Below are 25,843 nucleotides of genomic sequence, written 5' to 3'. Positions count from 1 at the left end.
TCACCTGTCAATCACAGCTGTCAACGGCAGACATCAAAGCTGCTATAAGTCTTCAAATCTTATTAACAGAGCAATAATTTCCAAAATGACCACCAGCACACTTATTAGAGGGCCTGAATTTAGAGAATGAGACCATAATGACTTGTTGAAAAAAAGTATTTCTAGAGAGAAGTTGAGGGGGTTTTTTTTGTTTTTTTTTTAAAATGGGAGTCAGTTGGAGCATCTAGCAGCCATCTGTGGCATTTTAAGGGACTTCCACAGTGGCTTCAGCCTCAAGCTGTGGTAGTTGCTGCTTACTAATAACATAAGGGATCCCGAAGTTTCATCAACTACTAGAGTTAGAGTGAAATGTGTCCAATACTATGGTTTATAGCAAATACCTGTGAATCTAATGACAGTCAAATCATTCTCAGCTGTACTTTGTTAATGTTAATGCTAATGCTAGATGCACTGTATGGTGTTGTTGAGACTTTTGGATCTGTACCATTAAAAAACATTGGAGCTTTAGTGCACCATGTTGATCTAAATGGTCTTTCAGACAAGAATAAACTGCTGAAGGAGGTGTGGAATATTTATTGGCATGAAAAAGCAATAGATGTTGAAAAATGTGCGGCAGGCAGCTTAAATAGGCTACTGCTTTTATTATTATTACTGGCCTTCAAAAACTCATGTGATTAATACCCCGCTTGGCAGACACACATGTACACACAAAAACAATAATACATCCACAAACACATGCCCACAATGTGGTTTTCACAAATGTTGTGTGATATAAATACACACACACACAAAAAGCACAGAACTACATGAATACAACATTAGTGGATATCATCTGTTCATTTTTCGTTTTACATCCAATAGATTGGCCCATCCACTCAGGCTGAGCTCTAATAAATTCAGTGGGAAATCAAGCGGAAAATCACCTTTAATGGATTTCAGGCCTTATTGATATAAATCCTTGATATTTGACGGGTGTAAATGGCCGTGAAAAGTACTCTAAAGAGGCCTGATCCAACATGGAACATCAGCCAGAAATCAAACAAGAGATTCACAATCTAAAAACTCTCATTCCCTCAGGCAGATTCATTTAATTGTTTTTTCCTCAGAATAATTAGACACCAACATTGCTGCTGAAGTGAAAGCTTCTGCAAAAAAGTAGATTTCTCTAAAACGCTTAAAATCTGGTGAAGGTTCACAGATCAGGAAACCATCCTCAATATCAGCCCTTGTTCTTAAGCCTGATGAGACTCACTTTAAAAAATCATAACCGCAATCCCATCATCATTATACTGAGTCAATTCTACATGCTGGCAGATTTAACCTGTTAGTGACACTGTCCCACCCATGGGACACTTCAGCCTTGGTGGCATTATTTTCAGGACTGCTTATACTCATTCTGACTTTTTGGTTGTAAAATATAAAGATTTACCTTTTGAGACCAAGACCAAGGTTGTGACTGTAATCAAAAGAGTTGAAGAACAGTTACCTTCTTATCTTGGGTTCATTGTTTTCAGGCTTGTGCATGAAAATGGGGTGTCTGGTAAGAGGTTAAGTACATCGTAATGACCTTAAAGCAATCAGGTTATTGACTTTTAAAGAATTTCAATAATTAATTCTAAACAATTACAGCAAGGCCTGTTGACCAGTGAACAGTTTTTAATTACTGTCTTTATCAGGCCAAATCCCATCCAACTGTACATATCTTAGCCAAAATAACAAAAAAAACAAGTTCAATTACCTTGTTAAAAATCCTTAAAACAACATCTTCTCCTTCTCCCTCAGTGGAAAATGCAGAGTCTATGAATATGTAAATTTCAAAAGTTTAACTTCTGGACACAAGCTGTCTCCTACTTCACTGAAGGCCATTCTTCTATATCACTAGTTTATAAGATGCATACCGGAACACACTTGGCTCCAAAAAGGTTGTGATGTCACAAACTGGCATCAGAATTAGAATTACGTCCAAGTGGTTATATGGGAGTGTATGACAGTTACTGCATGTAGGGAAGTGAAGTCAGTTCCATGCAGCTATTTCAACATTTTGTTTCAGTGGTTTGAGGAGCAGGAGGGTTATCCTTGTGTTGTAATATAAAGGGGATACTCTCCATGCCTGAAAAGTTGATCCACTTCACTGCAATTTAAACTCTAGCAATTTGCATGTATGCATGAATGAGATGTGAAAGAGGCGCCTTTCTTTCAGCACATACAATAATTTTCAGTATATGAACACACAAGCATACACAAGTTAAAAATCTTGCAATCCAGCAAGTAATTTAGCTAGCTAGCTAATGCTAATTTGTGATTGTCATTTCCAGTAAGTGCACAACTGCTGTGTTTGATTTGAGACAACACTACCCTGTCAAAATTTGCGCTCTACGCTACTAAGTACATAGTGTACACAGTGTACTACATGAAAGTGTACTAACAGAAGTATGCGATTTGAGACACAGCTTCTGTCACCTAGAAATTACGCTTTTATACAGCTAAATTACAACAACAAGTCAAGTAAACACAATACTGCCCGAATTACACTTTCTGTCAACATGAGAAAATGTTCAGTGACACTGTATTTTTTTCTGCAGTTACTTGAATCACAACATCTGTATTAACACTGAACATAAAAACAAGATCTTTTACTAACCTTAAATCAAAGTGCTTTTGTTGCTTAAACCTAAACACACACAGGACTCAGGACAAAAACCTCAGTTTCTGGTTCCAACTTCCTGTATTTTTCACACCCACAAACCATCTCGACCGCCTCCTAATGCACACCACACCGACCATCCAACCACTCACACCTGGAAAAGATATCCAAAATCTACAACCATACCTCATCCACATTCTCAAAGGCGTTGATGATGTCGTAGGGCAGGCAGGACAGCAGGTCGATGACGAACCAGGTCTTCAGGTAGTTCATGCGGATGAGCTTGGGGTCAGAGATCACCTCGCCACCGGGCCCCACGAAGGTGGTGTGGAAGTTGAGGACGATGTCCACCAGGAAGATGACGTCCACCACGCTGTCCAGCACCAGCCACACGATGTTGTTCTGCTTGGTCTTGAAGGAGACGTTGTAGGGCACCATGATGGCCGTGTAGAAGGTGAGGATGAGGATGACCCAGTCCCAAGTTGTCTTGAAGGTGCAGTAGTGAAGGATTATATGGGGGGGCGTCTTGGGGGCCTCCTGCTTGTACTGCGGGAGGATGTCGGAGTTGAGCTGCAAAACCTGGAGATCAGACAGAGCAACAAAACCTTTACTCAATGAAACTCTTTATTTTAGCCTGAGTGCACTTATCTTCCAAGAGTTAATTAATCAATACCCAGTAAAACACACTATAAATGTACAATATACACATTAAGAAACCATTCAGTGGCAAATTTATTGTACAAATCAGTGTCATGTGGGCTCTTAAACTGTCCACCAACCTGCTTGACTCCAGCTGCCAAGTCAGTATCGTCATTTAAATGTTTTCTTAAAATGCCGACTGTAATAGACTCACCTCTGTGTAAGTCTGTGTTTGATCCTGACAACATTTGAATCTCACTTACTCTCTCATGTCTACCTTCATCTGATCTTATTTCAAGTATTTTAGTCTTCTTTTAATGTGTCATCTCTTACTTGTGCTTATTATTTCTCTATTAAGTTTTTTTCCATATTGAATTTAGCAAACTCCGCTCACTCCCGTCTGAGTGCTGACTCCAGTTTGACCCTGATTTACTCATTAATCTACATGAACCTTCACAGTCCTATATCAAGAGAAGTTTGAGCACTCGTGTCAGTGATATGTTGAACTCTCAATTGCATTTGTAACAGACACCTGAGGAAGAGAATTACGCATTTCTACAGTTCTATTTCTCCATCTAAATGTAATCTAACTGTGAACAGGCAGGAGAGCAAAGACTGAATTACTGAAATAGATGAAAGAGATCAATAATTACCCTCATTGTATGCTATATGTGTGTGTGTCGGGAGGCGAAAAGGGGTGAAAAAGTGCAAGACAAGTATATTAAAATTTGTGATGTTTCCTCTCCAGTTTTCATCTGTATTCATCTCTTCTGTTGCTCCGTAAAGCCTCTCAGTGACAAAACTGCATTTGGCTTGAAATGAGACACAGACAGAACAGGGTTGAGATGAGAAAAAGAAAATCAGATGTGAAGGAGGGAAGTTGACCAAGAGGAGAGAAAAAAAAAAAAAACAGTCATTACATTTTGCAGTCTGATGATAATCACCCCGCTGAGCTCGGCCTCCTCTGCAGATCACAGACTACATTAAACAGCAGTTTGATTTCCTCTACGGGCCACACAAGGATCACACACCACATATTCAGCTCATTTTACACTAAACTGCTTATTATTCTGTTTGTATCCGGCTCTAACAGAGATTAACCGTGATATAGTCTACAGCCTCAGATATATAATACATGATTATACTTCCAAATATAACGTGCTGATTTCAACACTTCCTACAATTCAACATATCCAAATATATTTAATATTAACAGCTGTAGTAACAATATTGATATCAATATCGCTGATACTGCTATCACAAAAACAATAAAAAACTATTCATCATTTGCCAGTTTTTAGCTGTGTCTGGTGCAAATTAGCTCTTGGGGTGACTCCAGTACACTAAATTTAAATGTTAAATGTTAGTGTTGATTAATGTGCGCTGTCTCCTATGAAGTAGTGAAATAACTTATTACTGATATTGCTGTTATGACAGGTACTGCTGATACAAATAAGTTTGTACTGATGGTGATGAGATTAAAATGCTGATAAACACTGTCTCAACGACTTCTACTACTGCAGTTATTACTGCTGCTGTACCACTCCTACAGCTAACGCTAGCAAACAATATTAAAGCTAATAAAACTGCAAATACAGCTACATATTAATTTACAACTGCCAGTATTTCGAGGACTGGGACTGCTCCAAGGGCACCACTACTACTAGCCTACTACTACGTCTACTACTATTTTTCTTCTACTATTACTACTACCCTGTTTACTACTACTACTACTACTACTACAGCTTCTACTATTATTATTACTACTACGTACTACTACTGCTTCTTCTAGCTTGCTACTACTATTACTTAAACTACAGCATCTTTTCTATTAATACTATTACTACTATTGTGCACTACTGCTACCTCTTCTTCTGTTTTGGCTACCACTGTTAATGCTACTGGTACTACTGCATGTATTACAACATTACTTGTACAACTACAGCTACCACTCCATTCTATAACTCCTGCTCCTGCCACCACAGCATATTAGCAGCATTAGCCTATTACAGCATACTGCTTCTGCTTACTTCTTAGCCTATATTTTACTTACATTTTACAAGTGACAATGCTAATACCACTGCCAATAATGCTACTGCTTCTACTACTACTATTGTTTATGGTATAACTACTACAGTAGCCTACTGCTGCTACTACTTTACTGTTTCTACAGCTGTTACTACTCCAAGTGATACTATATTGCAATGGTAGCCTACTTGTACTACGTTGTCTCTACTTTTATAACTCCTGCTACTTCCACTATTGTATAATTGCTAGCTTGTGCTTCTTTTACTGCTGCTACTGCTGCTATTATTGCTACTACTCAAACTAATCCTAGTACTTTTACTACAACTGCTACTATGCTAGCCTATTTTACTTCCACAACTTGTACTACTACTATATCTACTCCTGCTTCTACTACCACAGCTGTATTACTACAGTACTTTTACTACTACTTATGCTATAATACAACTAGCATCATTACTACTACTACTACTACTACTATAATTATAATATGTCTGCAATTACTTCTTCTGTTATCAGAACTACTGCTAGATGATGAACTGATGTTAGAAACATTCACAGTTAGTCTTGGTTAGCCTCATTCGTCCTCACAGTGGGACTCAGTCTGATGTTAAGTAACAAGGCGGGTCGGCAGAGCGGAGGATCAACAGTGAGCTTCATAATGTCGGAGCACCATCTCATCTAATCCTAATCATCACAGCTGCCAATCAAACAGCCTCTGGTCAGGAGCAGCACTGAGCTCAAAAGCGAGACTGCCAATTAGGAGCCCAGCGTCATTGTAGGGAGAAAAAAAAGAAAAGAACAACTCTGCTTATGTGACACTCAACAGCGTCCTTGACAGAAGATGCCAGCTGTGCCTTTCAAGCTGCAGAGCAGATGGATCACCTGCGATATCTATTGAGTTTGCTCAGGACATTATGTAACCCTCTGCTATCCAACAAAAGGCGGTTAAACTGATCCTGCCTTATTTCCATCGCTGCTTCTTCCTTCCTACCTCCCTCCCAACATTACTTCTTTCCTGCGTTACATTCCTCTCTTCCTTCCGTCCGCATCTCTCTCTGGGTGCTTTTCATTTGGCTAATTTATGCTTCCTCGCCTCTTCTCTTCTCCGTCCTACAGCCGTGACCCGGAAACCAATCTCCCTCCGCCATCATTGAGGATCTTCCAATCCCTTAAGTGCACCTTAGACGAGGAAAGAGGAGGCTCCTGGAGGAGCTTAGAGTGAGGAACCACAGAACTTTTTTACTGGACAGCAACACCCTTTTCATAGAAATTGTTTATTGATTGGTCAGCTGATCAGACGAGACAGTAAACAGTCAAGCTTTAATGTAATATTGATATACGTGATTGTAATACAACAGAACAGGAAAGCTACCAGCCAAACCTTAGATACCCTTCCACAGAAACGAGGCTATTTGTCAACCCCAAAAGGGACACTATGCAGAGTAAACAAGGCCAAAATCTCACTCAAGGGTCACAGTTCAGTTAGGCACAGGGGTAGAGGCCTTGTTCAAGAATGCCCGCCTGCATGTGTCCACACAATGTCTGATATGTCACATTAACACAGTAAGAAATATCTTCCAGTTTCAGTCCAGGGGGCAGACACCCTCTCAGTTTAAGAGTAGGCTGAAAACTTTCCTTTTTGATAAAGCTTATAGGCTCGCTTTGGACCAGTCCCTTAGTTATGCTGCTATATGCCTAGACTGCAGGGAGACTTCCAATGATGCACTGAGCTTCTCTCTCCTCCTCTTCCTCTCCATCCATTCATGTAACATTAATGCATGTTGGCTTCTTCCCCGGAGTTTTTGTGTTTTCTCATCTCACATGTTTTTATGGATCATGGTCAAGGACCACCTGCTGCCGTGGTCCTGCTTGACGCCCACACCTGCTATTATTATCATGATTCATTTCTATTTTTATTATTGTTGTTGTTATTGTTATTATTATTGTTGTTGTTGTGTGTGTCTCTCTCCCCTCTACCCCTCTTCTTCCCATTAAAGGGGATTTTTTTTCCTCGCGCTGTCGCCAAGTGCTGCTCATGAGGGAATGTTGGGTTTCTGTGAATTAAAGAGTTCAGTCTAGACCTGCTCTATGTGAAAAGCGCCCTGAGATGACTTCTGTTGTGATTTGACACTATATAAATAAAATCAACTTGACTTGACTTGAAATACAAAGTGAATAAATGATAAATCTTAATGTTTCATGTTGGTTTATTTTCACATCAACAGCAGCTTCTCATATTTATTCATAAAATAAAAATGACTGAATCATGAATCAATCATAAAAAAACACTCTTGTAACTTTTTTTTTTCCTTCATAAGCCTTCTCTTTTCTTTCTTTTCCGTTTCAAGTACGTCTGCAGCTCCTTCAGGAAAATATGAGGCCACACAGCTGCGTGTCTCCTATCGTATCATCCTGTCTGACTGTCTGTCAGACTGTCACAAACTAAACGAACAACACTTTATATTCTGCAGGCTACAGTTGTTTTTATTGCTCCTTTACGTCGGTTCTGTTCTTTCAGTAATCAACGGATTTAAATCGTCTATTTGTGTCTTATTGTGTGACAGCCAGACGCTGCTATAGATCTATAATCAAAAGATAAAACACTGGAGCAGCTTTCAGGTGTTTTTCTTCCAGCTATCAATATGTAGAAATGTAACAGTTTGACATGTCCCCTTCAAGAAATGTTTTTTAACACACTATAATGTAGTTTTAAGCTGATATAAGTTATATTTAAGTCTTCATCGAGAAGTTATAATTGATGAAAACACTGTACTTTAATGAACATGTAAAAATGTCTTTAAATCTGCTTATAAATACAATAACAGCAGGATAAAAAGGACCAATTGTGGACATTTAAAGACATCAGAGATTAAAGCTAAAAAGTTTGAAAAATAGATTGTATATGAGAAGGTCGTTGTAAATGATGAATAAGGAAGAAGCTATGATGACGTTAGCACCTGCGCTACCATGCTGGCTCATTTTTATGGGAGCAGTCATTTTTGTATGCTGCCAAATTAATCGTTGTTTAACTTTGTTTAAATCATGGTTTCAACTTCTAATAGAAAGTGCAGTAGTGGAAGCTCATTTGTCTTCAAGTATAGATAGTAAACCCCAGGAACACCTTTCATTTTTTCCAGAAAGGCCAGTTAAAGAAATGCTGAATGAGAGATTCTACTGAATTACAGAAGCTACCTCCTTAATTAATTCATCAGTTTACTTTTCCTTTTTTATTCCACTTTGATTTTTTTCCTCTCTCTTTCCTCCCTCTCTCTCATTTGACTGCTTTTATCGTCTTTTTTCCTCCTTTCTCATTCCATCTTCCTACCTTCCTCTCTTTCTCTCCTCTCAGTCGTCGCCCTGTCCTCATCACCTTTACACCATCCTGGAAGCAACACTTTGCTAAAAACCCACCAAGCTCACCGCCTCGTGTGTTCAGCAGGGATGAAACTCCAGCTAATTTTGATTAAAGGTGACACACCTCACTCAAACATTCATGAATAAAACTCTGGCAAAAGAAGACATGAGCCGTCCCCCCCATCCTTCCCGAAATCCATTTTCTAAATTTCTACCAGTCACAATCATTCAGAGTGCCCACAGCACCCTGCCTTTGTCTCTCCACCCAACATGAAATATTAATGACACCCGCAGTCCACCAGAGCACAGCAGCGTTCCCGGGAAAAGAGAGAGAGCACCGCTCGCTGTGTCAAACAACTGCAGTTCCAGAGAAGTTGGCGTGTGAATGTGTGTGCAAGAAGGGCAGCGTAGATAGATTGGTTGAGGGTGTGGTTGTGTGTGACAAAGTATGTCTGTATGTCTGTGGCTTGTTCAATTGGAGACAGAAGTCATGTCTCCAATTAGGAAGAAGCTGATTTTTGGGTCAGTGGTTAAGGTTAGAGTTAGGCAAGCAGTGGTTATGGTTAAGGTTAGGGTCAGTCTCCAGGAAATGAATGTAATGTTCTGAGAAATGAATGTGTGTGTGTGCGTGTGTGTTGGGGGAGGGAGGTTGCTTTAATGGTTTAAATGTAGTAGTTAATGGTTTATATGAAGGTTTATTTGCGCAGAAATAATGTTAAGAGCAGAGAGTTGCTACTATAGCATATTTGCAGTGTGTGTGTCTATAGAGGTTAGGTCCGTGTTGAGCTGTTAAAGGGGACATATCACGCTTTTCGTGATTTTCGGTTATTTTTATACTGTTATGATGTCGAATGTCTATGTTAAACATGGTCAAAGGTCCAAAACTTGAGTTGAACATATGTAAAATGCTCCCTGTAAGTCAAAAGTCAGGGCTTCATCCTGCCATGAATGTGGTGTTTATTTCAACTGAAGACCAAGAAAAAGAGGTGAGATCCTACTATGATTGTTTTTTTTGTTGTTGACTCCAGAGCCGGCAGAAGTTGGCCTAGAAGGTGTTTTCTGAAGCTGACCAATCAGAACAGAGTTGTTGAATGATGAGAGTAATGTGGTGAAATCTATGGTCTTAAATCCAAAACTGTGCTCCTACATCTCACTGAGAGACAAGGCCAACAGTACTCCTCATCTTCTCATCTCCTAGCAATTACTTTGATTTACATCTTAATTGTTTTCCCAGTTATGTTGCGATGAAGCAAATGTACTCGCTGCTTGGATTATGTTCACTGAAAACGTTCGAATGAAGAATGAAGCACTACATCTATAGAAATACCACACTGAGTTCAGAGGGAGGAGGTTGGAGTAGAAGATGTTTACAAATGATCATTGTCAAATTTTAATATCAAATGCTGAGGTAGATGCTTATTTATATTATATGGAATATGGACAATAAACCCCAGGAGGACCACTCAACTTTTCAGGAAGACAGATGAGAGATTTAATTAAAATTAAAGACAGATGGTTTAATACCATTGATAATTGAAAATTTTATGGAATCAAACCTAACCCCATATTTGACATAATTTATGCTCTATTTACATGCACAGAGTAATTTACACAGTAATTACCTCTCTACAGTATTAAACATTATATTGTAGTTTTTATTGGTTGTGGCACCTCAACCCCAAAGAGTCTGTCGTGTTTGTGTAAATACTTTTTCTTTTTGAGCTGACAGGAACTTGGAGCCTGAGATTGCCAACAAAGGTCCCCGGCCAAACTCAAACCAGGGCGCTCCATGTAAATAACAAAGTGTCCTGATTTATGGAAATATAATGAGGCCGTGGCAGAGAACGCCATGAGCGAAGCAGCTTTTCCTCTACGGAGTCTGTTATTTCCTACATCAGGACACCCCAGGGTGCAATTTTGTGCCATGGCAACTTATCACAGGCAAAAAGAGGAGTTGTGTTAACGTGACCATCTTTTATTTGTTCATAATCAGTTTTACCTCAGGTCAGTTTCAACAGTGACAGTTAACATGAAATATGGCACAAAGCAAGAAGTACTTGTTGCTATTGGTTACCTCCAAGTTTATATACCATACCAAATTTAGAATAAATGGTCAAAAAGTGTATTTTCCATGGCTGTGACATAATGTACATTGTGAGATGTACTGTATGTGTTTACCTCTGCCAGTCTGGACTGCTTATGACTGACTTCATGTTTGCCGATGGGTGCGAGCTGCTGCAGCGTGTTGCGGTTGTTAGTGAGCGCCCGTGTCAGCCGTGCAAACTTGGTCCATCCTGCAGGAAAGAGACAATAATCATCGGTTAAGTCACATTTATCACACTTGAATTGAATTGTTCGCAAAAGTTGAGAGTGTGACTTTGCCTCCATGTTTGCCGCCATTGTTGTCACAATTACCCAGTTCAAGACACCAACGGAGAGATACTGGAGTGACAAAATATTCCCACAGCTTCCACGTGCCACCAGAGGGCTGAAAGGAACAGTGGTTTTCTCAGTTGGTTGTTCATATTTATAGTAAACCAGACATGATGTGAACGCAGCATGAGCCCTGCTTTCTTGGCAAACAGCCACCCTGCTAAAAGCATCCTTGAACAGGACTGAATCTCCACCAGCTGCAGGGTTTCTGCTCAGCAGCTGTCCGATGAGCTCTGAACAAAAGGGAGAATTTCTTCTTCAGGGATCAATATCACAGAAATCACTGAAAGTGTAGCATATGTTCGTCTTATAAACGTGAAAGCTAAGGGGAAAAGCTATGTCTGAAGGTACATTTTGAAGTTGGAAACCGTCAGCATAATTTTTTTTCTTGGCAGTGTAGTTGGTGCTTTTAACACATGTGTACGCTTTACAGTATTCACTCCTTGATTACATGGGGACAGTTGGGGAGTACAACTGTATATGTAAAAAAAAAAAGTTGTACAAAGATCCAGAGGGAGCTGCACAAAGCCTGCTAATTTAGCCGCTACTAGCATAACACACCCAAATCTGTATGCTGTGTCTCAAATCACATACTTCTGTACTTACACTTAACATTTTGAGTGCATAAGTGCGTTCACACTGAGAAGTATGGAAAAATGCAGTGCACTGTGAGTACCCAGATGGTGCACTCAAAACGGTCAAAAAGTTGAGTGTGGAACTATGGACACTTGTCGCCCTCAATGGTCGCCATCTTGGCTACGTAGAGGAAGGGGAGGGACCACTTTTCAAACTGGAAATGGCAGCCAAGGACATAACTACGGTGAACATCGCCACATTATACAAATGTAAGTTATACATGTGTTTTATAGCACTAAGCACCACTATATGTTTTTTGGGTTAATTTAGCAGTCTGTAATGATTTGGTAGCGTGAATGCAAACGCTAGCTAATGCTGGCGCTAAGTCATTTGCAGTGTGTTTGATTTGAGACAACAAATCAAACACAGTTAAAATTTGCACACTACGCCAGTAAGTACACAGTGTACTACATGAAAGTGTCCTAACAGAAGTATGTGATTTGAGACACAGCTGTACAGTTGAGTGAATCGAGTTGAGCTGCATTGTGGGTAATGTAGGCACCAGATTTTGACAAGGAAGGATAACTGATGGAAAGAGGATATCTCTAGTGCTGCTGCATTGATTTTAGAAATTAAACTGATTTAAAACTGTCCGTTGTGAGTCCAACAATGCTGCAGGAGTGCAAAGATAAATCAGTGAAGGACATGTTTTTAATGGAGCTATGTATCAAACTCTGTGTATATTTTATAATAGTGTTCCTTCCTTTAACTGTAACTTTTTTCCTTATGCATGACCTTTTTATTTTTCATCCCATATGCATTTTATCACGCTGCTTTTGAAAAGAGTCCTATACATAAAGTTCATTAAAAATGCAGTGAAAATGCATAGCAAGCTTTATGAAAAACGTGTGTTTCCTCCTCTCATCCACTCCCATTTTTATCTAAAATCGTTTTTTTTGTAGCAGCTTGTGATTCAAAGATAAGCTACAATGTTCCTGTGTGTCATCTGGATGTCCATCTAAATAATGTAGACGTGTTCAGTAATGGTCATTTTCTTGTCACGGTGCAGGCTACACCACGACTGAATGAGTGCAAACACTACTGCTCTAAAAATAAAATCAAATGTTTGAAAGGGCAAAGAGTAGCACAACAGAGGCACACCACGTACAGTAGTCACACATCGTGATCGACCCGGCCCTTTGAAGGGACCATTACCAATAAAAAGTGGACTTTAAAATAGCTTTTAACCCTCAGGCCACCAGCCGCCTTTCACTCTCTGTTCAAATGGACGCAAATTCAGTCATTCACTTCTCTGTGCAATGGTGTGAAAGGAGCCAAACACAATAATGCGCTCTAAGACCCATCTAGGATGAAGTATCAACAGAATACCCAGTTTATTCTGAGCACTGAGTCTCAATCGCTCATTTTCCCTAGGGGAAATCTGTTGTAGTGGCTGTGTGTAACTAATTGTGCATCTTCAGTTTCAGAGCAGCTTCTTTTATATGATTTTCTATATGATAATACTCAACATTGGCTCTGGACCACCACAGATAATAAGCCTGGGTGCTCTCAGCCAAAATGGAGATTTTTCAATATCTTTCCTGGAGAAAAAATTGCTGCAGCAGCATTTGTGTAACTCACTATATATATATTGTACAGTATATTGTTGGCTGTTGAAAGACATTGCAAACAGGCATCTAAGCCAAAGAGATTACTGTCAATTAACTTCTTAAAGGGGAACTCCACTGATTTTACACACGTGCTGAGGAGTAAAACGTAAAGCATTTACTAGCATAACATACCTGAATCTGTACAGTCAAGTGAAGTCGAGTTACATTGTGAGTAATGTAGGAGGCAAGGTTTTGACAAGGAAGAATGCGTGGGGAAAAAAAGATGCACGGTTTTGAGGTATTGTTAGTTTACATGACTATTTAAATGAGGTGATTCTATGTATTTCTTCTATATTTTACATGAAAATTATGGGTTTTTTTTTACCCCACTGCTTTTCTCTGACAGGTATATAGTCAAAAGTTAGTTTGAAGATTCTTATCTTGCATTGAAACATAAGATAAAATAAAAATTTCAACCACATCTCACGGTCTTCTTCAGCAGATCGAGTTAGTTCAGTTGCTATGGATATAGCTCCGATGTAAGCAATGTGATCAAAGTATGTAACTTTTGTGACGTATTAACAGGTGATTGTATATGGTGGGAAAGGGACATCAGCTGGTCTTTGACATCAGATGTGAACAATCTGCTTGAGCTCCATTTGTTGAGGAAGACCATAAGATGTGGTTGAAAGCCCTGAAAAGCACTAGTAAGTGTATCCTGAGTTATATTTTTGTTTTGGTGGGCCTCGCGTGAAGTTCTTAAAAATCTTGACTCTTCTCATTTTACACTTTACAATTTAAACGTTTATCTGTGACACGTAGTGTAACAGCAGCACATGAGCTAACTCACTCACATCCATTAAACAGCAACATTTAGCTAAAGTTAGCTAACTTTAGACAATGGTTGTGCCTCACAAGACAGACTGTAAAAAGTCTTAAAGGGAAAGACTTTTTACAGCTGTGTATAAAAGTATGTTATTTATTGCATATAATATATGTATGTATGTATGATATTGATGTAATATATCTTCTGAAGCAGAATTCTAACTCAAGCACAGGTCTTAAGTGCTTCTTTTATACTGCCTATAGTGCCTAGTGGGGGTTGCATAATTCACCGTATAGTGTGTATGCATTATAGAGTAGTGCCATACCCTAATGTGTTATAGAATAATAGCAAACTATTGGCATGGAAAGCAAGTAAATGTGTTTTTTTTTTTCAGACCCACATCTACTTTCATCATGAAGGCAAGTGGAGGAATTTGTCTTGGTGGCACTTATGTAAATAGCATACATACTGACAGCTTACAGGCCTCAGCTATACATACTGTCACGTGCGGACAAAAGGACCACACATACAGCACAAACGCAAACTGCAGGACAAGTAAATAAGAGGTCTTTTTAATGGTTAATAGTAATGCTCTGGCTACAGTTCGCCTCAAGAATGCAACACTGTGTGATTTGTCAGACTGGAGCACAATAGAAGTGGGAATGGAGGGAGAAAAAAAGGGTAAAGGCTTGAGCTAAAAATAACAAGGGAGCAGAAGTGGTGCACGCACCACCAAAGTGAATTCTTAAATGAGATTTTGATCAGCTGTTCCACAGCAAGGACAGCATGCACCCAACTACAGAACAAAACGATGCAGACATGCAGGACACCTAAACAGCACTGACATCTTACTTTAATATTTAGCAGTGCAGAGTTGTTTGGGGTGGTTGTACAAACCATGCTTGGATATGCAGTGTGCATTGTGTAGAATTTCATAGCATCTAGCGGAGCGGACTTGGCAGAAATGGAATATAATATTCATAAGTATGGTTTAATTAGTGCATAATCACCTGAAAATAAGAATTGTTGTGTTTTTCGTTACCTTAGAATGAGCCCTTTATATCTACATAGGGAGTGGGTCCTTTTCCACGGAGGCCACCATGTTGCACCACCATGTTTCTACAGTAGCCCAGAACAGACAAACCAAACACTGGCTCTAGAGAGGGACTTTCGCATTTTCACGGGGGGTATTCAGTTTGTTGCAATCTGCAACCTCACCACTAAGTGCCACTAAATCCTACACACTGGACCCTTAAATGAAAGGTGTAGTACTGTTGAAGAGGTCAGGTACCGGTTGAGGCCGAGGTTATCACATGAGCACAGATGTTTGTTTGAATTAACTCCACAGCACCTCTGAGGTCTCCATAGATTAAGATGGAACAAAAGGTTCATTTACACATTTGTTGCTAAGAGATAAGAGTGTCCACTTCATTAAACACCACTGTGCCATGAGCTCTACTGTTTTCACACTTAACCTGTTAGCCGGTTTTGTTTCCTTTGTTGTTCACAGCTTTTTTCCGACCGATAATCTCCAACATAAACTCTTATCTATTCATGCTCATAACCAGCTGTTTATGTGTTAAACTAAACTTAACAAGTCACTAAACTAAACTTTGTTTTGAGTTTCCCTTGCAAGCCCATCACAGAAGCAATCCAATGTAACCTGTCTGTACATGTGATATCATAAAGTGGATTCAGAAAGTATTCAGACTTTTGAATAGATAAAATTACAAGCTATACACAATAATCCATAATGACAAAGAAAAAAAATTTGAGTGAAGAGTCCTGGTGGTTTCAAACTTCTTCCATTTCACAATTATTGAGGCCACTTGAGAACACTCAAAGCTTTAGAAATGGTTTTAAACACTTGACCTGATCCATGCCTCACCATAATTGAGAGTTCCTTGGACTTCATGAATTGGTTTTTGTCCTGACATGCAGTATGAATTGTGCGACCTTTATATACACAGGTGTGTGCTTTTCTAAATTATGTCCAATCAGTTTAATTTGCCACAAGTGGACTTATGTCAAGTTCTAGACACATCTCAAGGATAATTAAGTGTCACAGTAAAGGTCTGAGTAAGCTCCAAATATTTTTCGAAAATAAGAGTTTTCACTTTGTCATTATGGTTTATTGAGTATAGACTGATGGGCAAAAATTAAATCTACAACACAAAGTGAAGGTGTCCGAATACTTTCCAGATCCACTGTAAGGTTTTGTTGTACTGGTTTGTTGTAAAAAGTCAGTGTGAAGCGAACAAAAATTTAACAATGGATCTTTTTTGTGGTTAATACACAGGAAAGTAAAGTACAGATGTGAACTCCGACTTAGCAAAACTTTACCAAAAATGGCACCTTTGCACCTTAATGCCCCTTTTTGATGGGAATGTTCTGACATAAGTAGCCAAAAATGTTTGTGCCCAACAACAGTCAAAATCTGGCAAGCCTGGTTGCTGGACTAGTAGTCCATGAATAAAGTCCCAGACACATTAAGGGTGTTTTAAAACCTGTAGTTGGTTTGTTCTGAGCCAAAATGCATCATTGAAAACCAGGTGAGAACGTTCTCTCCTCTTATTGGTCAGACTTGCAGACTTGTAGTCTGTCAGATGGAGGTGGGATCACGTTCCACCACAGACAAAGCTCTCTAGCATTAGTTTGGGACTGGAATGAAACCACGTCCTCTAAGGGGTCTCCGTGCGGTTGTGTTGGCCCCAGTACAATTGCCGTGTTCAGATCTGCACAAACGAATCATACTGAGGAGGAAAACCAACCCAGTCCCATTCATCCCATTCATCTAGGCTATAAACACTTCAGACTTAACAAAAGATTTATCAAAGCTGTCTGGCACCTTTTTGTATCCTGATGTTCCTTTCCCACCTTTCTCCCCTCCCTCCTGTGTTCATAAAGTTCTTGTTTCGGTATTCATCACGCATCCTGATCAGCTGTCCTACCTAGAAATAATGTCTTCCCGGAGGCGGAGGTAACATCCATCTGTGATGCTTTTACAGACCGCTGACAAAGCAAACAGTAAACACTGCCACTCTGCAATAAGAAACAACATGATGTCCAACATTTTTTTTAAAGAAGTTCTGCTCTGCCATATTTTTAGCTTTCTATACTTACTTCTTTCCTACATTGATGTTTGCTGATGTGACTTTCTGTACCTGCTCTGTCACCAGCAGCCTCGCCTTGATAGAAGCAGTCAATCCAAAATGTTCAGGATTCATTGAAAAGGCGCATGTTAAATCTCACTACCAGCTGAACCAGTGACTCCATGTGTGCGCCAATAAATGTGATAGCAACAATACAGAATGTAGCACACATTTAGAGGGTAAAAATCAGGAAGATACATGCTCGAAAGTAGAAAAAAGGGGTTATTTTACAGCAAATGGGTGCATGAACACACAGGGACACAGGATGCAGATATGTTTAAAATCCATAATGTTATTTTAAGTTGAGGATGGACGTCGCCATCAGACTGGGATCTCTCTCCCACTTGGCTGACGCTGACGTGTTGTGGCGTGCCGAGCTGTGGGAACAGCCAGCGACGAAGCTGAGGGCGAGTTTTGGTTCTGCACAGCACGAGTGAACTCAGCTGCCTGCCGACGCCTGCAGCAGCGAATCTCCCTTCCCTTTCAAACGGCCTCTCTCCCACCCCTCTAATCACCAGGCGGGTTAAACCGCAGCCAGTAGTACGCTGCTCTGAGACACAGCAGAGTCATCCTGCATCCGCAACTGTGGCCTAAAACAAGCCGTATCATAGTAAAATACACCGTGGAGTACTGGCTGGCTTCAGTACTGGCTGCAGCTTGTCAGTCAATCCCCTGGTGGCAAAGTGCAGTGTTGTTGCCAGGGTGATTTAGTTTTTAAGAGGTCTGACCATTACCGGGTATAAGAATGTCTACAATAAAAATCCATCTGTGTAATGGTGCAGTTAACTTTTCATTTCTGATTTTCATTCTGATTCCTAGGTCAGAGTCTCCACAAGGGAAACTAAAACAGCTCAGTCAAACCAATATTTTAATTTGTAAATTGACCACAAAATCATCAACATCTCTTTCTTGTCACCACATTTGGAATAAATTTGGTCTCCATTATATTCAAAGCAGAAATGCCATAAATAAAGTTATTATAACTAAGGTTCAGGAATAAGACCATGCTCCTTTCTCTCACTGAATTCAATCACCTGTGCATACCTATATAGGCGTGTCTAACCCCTTTCTCTCCTGTTTGTCTCAGTTCTCATGACCCTCCCGCCCACACGCTATTTTCCTCCTCTCTCCTCTCTCAATGGGTGTCACGGTGGCTCAGTGGTTAGCACTTTTGCCTCACAGCAAGAAGGTCCTGGGTTCAAACACTGGCCGTCCCAGGTCCTTTCTGTGTGGAGTTTGCATGTTCTCCCCGTGTTCGCGTGGGTTTCAGCTGGGTGTTCCGGTTTCCTCCCACCATCAAAGACATGCGTGTTAGGGTTAATACTTCCGCATAAGTAATTCTTCTTGTACTATTTTAGGAACCACAGGGGGATGACGAAGCAGAAAGCTCATGGAGACATGTCCCCCACCTTGAGTCTCAACCCCCGGGTTCCTAGACGCTGGTCGTCCCCATGCCATCGACCCCCTTCATCCCTCTCCTCGACCCCCAGTCTGCCCACCGTACACTATCCTCATCCAATCCTGAACCCTCTTGACAATCTGAATAAAACTACTTTTTATACTGTACAAATGGAGTGGTCTTTGTTAGTGAAATATACATAAATGTTGAGCAGGAGGCAGTATGGAGAACCCAGCAGTGCAGTACACCATTACAAAGTCACAAAGGTAGAAAGTCCAGCATGATACAAGAAAACATAGATGGTAAAATCACCTGTGAAACAAGCTTGGCATTTTACAGGTAAAGTTCATTTAGCTACTTTGTGTTCTTTAACCGTCTACAATCAGTATTTTTATAACTCCACTTTTATAACTCACTCTCAGTGCTCTCATAGCATAATTTTCAGAGAAAAAGCTCTAAAAAGCCACTGTACACTACCTGCTCAGCACCAAACGGCAAACAGACACAGTTAGCTGTAGACTAGCTGGTGAACATAGTGGAGCATTTAGCAGCTAACTAGCCAGATATTTCCCTCAGGAGTTGGTAGAGAGCAGAAACAGACCTAAAAGAGAGTGAATATTTGACTTATATTCACCAAGTGGACAGAAACACGACTCCAAATAAATGATAATGTTGCTCCGTAACTGCTGGATGTGGAAATAAGCATCTGTTTGCTAACAAGTTCTACATATCAACTTAAAAGATGATTATATGTCAGAGTTGTGTCACTACTTGTTCCCCAACTGGCCAAAAAATCAGTTATTTCAGTTCTAACATTTTTGAGTTGTCGCAATGTGGCAATTTACCTGAAAATATGTTGCCTAAAGGCTGCATCACTTGAGTTTTTTGGCCACAACAAGCTGACAAACACACATCTGTGATTTTTTGTCACTGTAAAAGTTGTTTGATACGCTTGGCAACCCTGATATTTTGACTGGTACCTTGTGATAAGAATTGAAAACCAAACTTTTATCAGTGACATGTAGAGTTATCATACCTAAATATGACATATCATGACGCTAATGGGAAAACCTCACATACATATCCCACCAATAGAAACAGTTTATGCAGAGATGAGACTCAGTGACTCAGCTAGAAATCAAGAAGATCCACATCAAAACAGCGAAAACAAGCTGAGCTATATTAGCAAAGACAAAGACATCTTTTGCAACAAAGATTATTCCAACTTCTAAAAAGCTCCTACTTTGCTTTTATTCTTTACTTTGACTCCTCTGCAAACACTTGACAAATTTGTGGATGTCTGACTCCAGAACAGAAGTTTGTCACGCTGTCAGCAGCGGCAGCAGCAGCTAATTCACAAAGACGTCAACGCACTGATGTGACAATATTCGTTCCACTCAAGCTCTAATTGCATGTTCAAGCCTGTGTTATTTATGTGTGGTTAAGCACACATAATGAATGAATAAACAAATCGCACGACATGAGGGAGGCGGTGGGTGGACATCGCTGCATGTGTGCACACGTGTTTACATGTGTGTGTACATTAAAAGCAGACCAGGGGAGGGAGGACGGGGGGTCGGGGGTCGGGGTGGGGGGGGGATCCTTGTCAAAGGGCAAACACACCCGCTCAGCGGCGCCGAAAACGACTCCCGGGGCAGGAAGCTGACACTGTGCATCAGTCAGGGCGCAGAGGACAGCGCAGCCACCCACATCTCCTGTGATTCCTGACAGCATCACAACCTCCTCAAATACAACCTGACAGCTCGAGACGTTCCCGCATTGCAGGGAAACAAGACTTGACTCTTTCTTTTTTATCTATCCGCAGCTTGGGATACGAATGAAAAGAGGGGGGGAAAAAAAGGGGATTTGTAGCGAGCAAAAATGTTTAGAGACTTCACGGTAGGAGAGAGAGGACAGAAGAAGAAGGAGCACAAGGAGGAAGAGTAGATGTAGGAGTAGCAAGATGAAATGAGGAGAAAGACAATTGGAAAGAAGGGACAAAATGAAGGCTAGTGATAAAAGTATCAATTATTTTCAAAGGTTTAGGAGCAAAAATATAATCAAAAAATGAGGAGATGATAAGAAGCTAGAGAATGAAAATATCAAGGATTCAGGGAAGAGGATGATGAGTGAGAAGAGAAAATGACTGACAATAAGTACTAGACAAAACAGGAGGAGAAGGAGTGAGGAGAACTGGAGAATCAAAAAGAAAAGATAAAGAGGAAACACTCAAATCCTTCAAATTAAACGACCAAATATGTTGTTTGATCATGTGACTCCAGAATGATACATATGAGCATTTTCTAATCTAGCGCCTCTATCGGCAGGATGACATTACGTCTGTGTTCTCCAAAACCGTTTCACATCACTGTTAAAAAATAAATGTTTCATGATGTGACAGCACTGTGGGTCTTAAGGTCTGGTTAGGTTTAAGTAAAGACTGTGGTTTGGGTTAAAATGATCGCTTTGTTAAGGTTAGAGAAACATGTGCTGTGGGTTAGAGTCCTCCTCCACTCAAAGATGTGTTTTTCTTCTTGTGAATGATGTATGTGCAGAGTTTGACACTGAAAGGCTGTTTTCACTTTCATCTGCTGCATAAGGAACGTTTCTCTGAGCTCAGTGAAAATCTGATTTTAAGGGGCGGACCTGCGAGCATCTCTGTGACATCACAACTAGTTTCGAAGCCGATCTCGGTCCAATATTCAACTAACACAACAAGTGTGATGTGGAAACTTGAAGCCTTCAGTGCACAAACACTGAGAATGAACTACTTTGTGTTCTTTAACCGTCTACAATCAGTATTTTTATAACTTCACTGTATGAGCCAACAGTGTGTAATGTGTTATGTGTGGCTTGTAGTAATGAACCAACGGAGAATTAGCAGCAACTCTGCAGCTCCTCTCAGCTTTACAGAGCTTTATAGTGAGTTTCAGCTAATTGTTTATCTGTCCGGCTGCGACTTTTCTGTTTTGGTTCACTCTCAGCGCTCTCATAGTGTCGTTTTTGGCCGCAGCAGGCAGCTGTTTTCAGAAAAAAAGCTCTAAAAAGCCACTGTACACTACCTGCTCAGCACCAAACGGCAAACAGACACAGTTAGCTGTAGACTAGCTGGTGAACATAGTGGAGCGTTTAGCAGCTAACGAGCCAGATATTTCCCTCAGGAGTTGGTAGAGAGCAGAAACAGACCTAAAAGAGAGTGAATATTTGACTTACATTCACCAGGTGGACAGAAACACGACTCCAAATGAATGATAACGTTGCTCCGTAACTGCTGGATGTGGAAATAAGCATCTCTTTGCTAACAAGTTCTACATATCAACTTAAAAGATGATGATATGTCAGAGTTGTGTCACTACTTGTTCCCCAACTGGCCAAAAAATCAGTTATTTCAGTTCTAACATTTTTGAGTTGTCGCAATGTGGCAATTTACCTGAAAATATGTTGCCTAAAGGCTGCATCACTTGAGTTTTTTGGCCACAACAAGCTGACAAACACACATCTGTGACTTTTTGTCGCTGTAGAAGTTGTTTGATACGCTTGGCAACCCTGATATTTTGACTGGTATCTTGTGATAAGAATTGAAAACCAAACTTTTATCAGTGACATGTAGAGTTATCATACCTAAATATGACGTATAATGACGCTAATAGGAAAACCTCACATCATGAAATGATGTTTCATGATGTGACAGCGCTGTTGTTGAGGTCTGGTTAGGTTTAGGGAAAGACTGTAGTTTAGGTTAAAATGATCACTTTGTTAAGGTTAGAGAAACATGTGCTGTGGGTTAAAGTCCTCCTCCACTCAAAGACGTGTTTTTCTTCTTGTGAATGATGTATGTGCAGATTTTGACACTGAAAGGCTGGTTTCACTTTCATCTGCTGAATAAGGACACTGAGAATGAACTTTACAGTGAAGCAGGAGACATCTTGAGTCCAGCAGTTAAACTTCTGAAATGAAAAATATTTATAGATTCTTACATTTTTAATGAGGGAGAAGGAGTAGATGCCATTATAAGGATTTTAAGGCCATTGTACTTTTTTTGAAGACAAATATTATTATTCCAAATAGAGTATTTTTTATATATCTTACAACATGACTGGAGGGGATCTTTAAAGTTAGGCGACCTTCGTTGTCATGGCTACAATCATAGTTACGGTGGGAAACAGGAAACAAAGTCCACTGTCAGGTTAAAGCCTCCATCCACCCTCCTCCTCCTCCTCCTCCTCCTCTGAATGAGGAAATCTGTCCACATATATAGACGTCATCTGAACTGCACCGCCGCTGCAGGTCAAAAGATGGCCGCTAGATAGCAGCTGTCACTCAAACGTAACTATAGGTCGTTTTTGGGGCGACTGACGTTACGACCTATCGTGTCTTTTTTTTTCTTGGGAGGACAGACCCAAAGAAAAAGTAGAGAGAGGAGAAGTTGGGATAAAGATAAAGAAGTTAGAGAGGTAATGAGAAGACAAAAATTCAAGATGAAAGACTTAAAGGAGCTTTAAGGAGAAAGAGAACAAAGACAGAACATGAAAATATCAGGGGGAAGGATGACAAGAGAGAAGAAAGAAAGAAAGGATAAAGAAGGACAAGCACCAAGAATCTGGAGGATTAATAATAAAAAATGAATAAAGGGAGATGAAGACGGAAAAAGAAAAGAACAAGATAAAAGGAGAGAAAGACGATAACGCACAAAGAAGGAGGAGAGGAAGAGAAGATAAAAGTCAGAAAGTGAAAATGTCAGAGAGGAAGATGTCAAGAGAGAGGAAGAAAAAGAAGAAGGAGGAGGAGGAGGAAGAAAAGGATGAAGAAACATAATTAAATGTCCCATCAGAAGCCCGCTGACACTACATTACATACCGGAGACTCCAGCCATGTACTAATTTGGCTCCCACTCACAAAGTCTGACATCTCCCCGTATCGCTCGCTGTCTCCTGTAACTCTTTACTGTGTTTTATCTAATAAAACAGAACACAAACCTCGGCTGTAAGCTGCACGTCATGTACTCAGAACATCAGGTTTTCAAATCACATCATTCTCAACATGTCTCTCTTTCTCGCTCTCTACTTTTTAAATTCTTCTGTGAGTGATCTAATAATAAGAACAACCAGTCCCACCAAAAATAAATCTTCAAACACGGAGAGATGTTGTTTGTGCAGAGATACCTTTTTCTGAGTGAAAGCTGCTGCTGTCTGTCTGCTGCTGTGAAAAAACACTCACCTTTAGTGGTTTCATCTTCGATTGGCTGCTTGAAGAGAGTGATGTCCTTAAATGTGCAGAGGAACAGAACCACCTTGTCGTTCTCGTTCCTGATGGGAGCCACTTGCATGTAGAACCAAACTGGACTTCCTGCAGAAACACAACACATCTCAGTTATAGGGCTGAAAAAACTATTATTTTCCATTATGAATCTATTGATTGCTATTTTTTTATTAAGCAGTTGATCATTTAGGCTATAAAATGGCAAGAAATGGAGAAAAGTGACCACAGTTTCACAAATCCAAAGCGACAGAGAAAAGAAGCAAAGACAAGCTGAAAGAAGAGGAAGTTTGCCGTTTCTACTTGATAACTGACTTAAATGCTAAATCAAAAATCAGATTTGTTGTAAAAAAATTTCCTGTAAATGAAGACTTCCAGAAAAGGACAATGTCTGTCATTTGTTCAACTGCCTGATATGACATGTTTATGATTCCCCACACAAAGACCTCGTACCTGACTGGTATCTGACAGGAGACTGAAGTAGCGTTTCGTTTTCACACATCTAGAAAACCAGATGTGTGTGACTTTGATACTAGAAGCTGCTGTTCCCTTTCCCATTTCCTTCTGATAGTCACCATCATTTGATTTTTCTAACCATGACGACGATGCATCTAAACCTAAGTAAACCTTAACCATGACTGTGTCGAGATATCAGTGTGTACAATACTGAAAATTTACTCGGTTTTTTCAGTGTGGTTTATTTTTTGAGATCTTTCTGTTCTACATTGGATTGTCAACAACAGCACAATCAAAGTTTTAGCAGAATAGTAATCATACAGGTCCCGAGCTGATTGTTGAATCAGATTGATTGAAGATCAGTATTGGCTAATATAAAACAGATCAAATGATTTCTTTACCGTACTGTGTTTTGTCCAGCTAATCCTGCTAGCATTGTAGCGCTGCTCCCCTTTACAACAACCTGAAGTGCAGCATTTCACTCCAACATGAAAGTCAGAATTAAAGTGTGGACTGTGAAATTATTAATTATTTGGGCAGACAGGGGCGAGTTAGCACCCGGAAGCTGCTTGACGTCCTCCTGATCAGATTCTTCATGTATGTTATCAATCAATCTATATTTTTGTCATCCTGTATTTCTGTAATTTTGCTCTCTTGGTCTATTCTGTACACACATCCATCGCGTGTCTGTCCTCCTCTGTTGCTCTCTCTGAGGTTTCTTCCATTTTTTTTTAGTGTTTTTAGGGAGTTTTTCCTTATTCAAATCAAGCGTCTAAGGACAGAGGTTGTTGTATTGCTGTACAGATTGTAAAGCTCCTCGAGGCAGATTTCTGATAGCGGGCTGCACAAATAAAACTGACTTGACTTGACAGACCAAAATTAAACTTTAATTTTTGTGTGCTCTCTGCAGGCCGGTGTTCTGTCCTCAGCCAAAGGGAAGAAACTCCACTCTGTAACATTATTGTTTAACTGCAAATGGACTGAGCATGTAAATCAACATTGCATATCTTCTGCTGCTACACACACATATATATATATATATATATATATATATATATATATATATATATATATATATATATATATATATATATATAATGTAAATATATGATCAGATTCAGAATCAGCAGATACAATTAAAGGACTCAGATTGGGAACAGGGCCAGAAAAACTTGATCAAGACATCCCTTACTCATAACTACTTGTCACTTTTCCAGTGTGCAAGCAAAACCTAAAATAAGAATGTAGTCTGAAACTGGGACACAGCTTCAGTATCTTACATGTAAACAATCCAGTATAATTTAATTCAATTCTGAGATGACATTTTGAGGAGAAACACGATGAAATATGGAAAATAAGCTGTCATAGTTCTGAGCAGATCCATTCTGTAGTAATAATACTTTTAAAAAAATCAAAGTTTATTAGTATGGCACTTCTCAAAATCAACATGACAAAGCTCTTTACACAAAA

The 25,843-nt window shown here is 39.9% G+C and overlaps 1 protein-coding gene across 1 annotated transcript in view; it reads right to left on the bottom strand.

Annotated features, from left to right (window-relative positions):
* The window catches only part of kcnh5b (potassium voltage-gated channel, subfamily H (eag-related), member 5b), a 185,805-nt gene that overhangs the window by 142,632 nt on the left and 17,330 nt on the right, over window positions 1–25,843 (bottom strand). The window contains exons 4-6 of the mRNA XM_044375399.1: window positions 23,879–24,007; window positions 10,844–10,959; window positions 2,831–3,223 (exon numbers count right to left, since the gene is read on the bottom strand). Of these exons, the coding sequence (XP_044231334.1) occupies window positions 2,831–3,223; window positions 10,844–10,959; window positions 23,879–24,007 (638 nt within the window). The remainder of the gene's footprint in view (window positions 1–2,830; window positions 3,224–10,843; window positions 10,960–23,878; window positions 24,008–25,843) is intronic.

This window comes from Thunnus albacares, chromosome 15 (assembly GCF_914725855.1).
Source record: "Thunnus albacares chromosome 15, fThuAlb1.1, whole genome shotgun sequence".
Classification (NCBI taxonomy): Eukaryota; Metazoa; Chordata; class Actinopteri; order Scombriformes; family Scombridae; genus Thunnus; species Thunnus albacares.
Note: the sequence above shows the minus strand (reverse complement) of the source record. Positions and strands in the feature narration are given on the sequence as shown.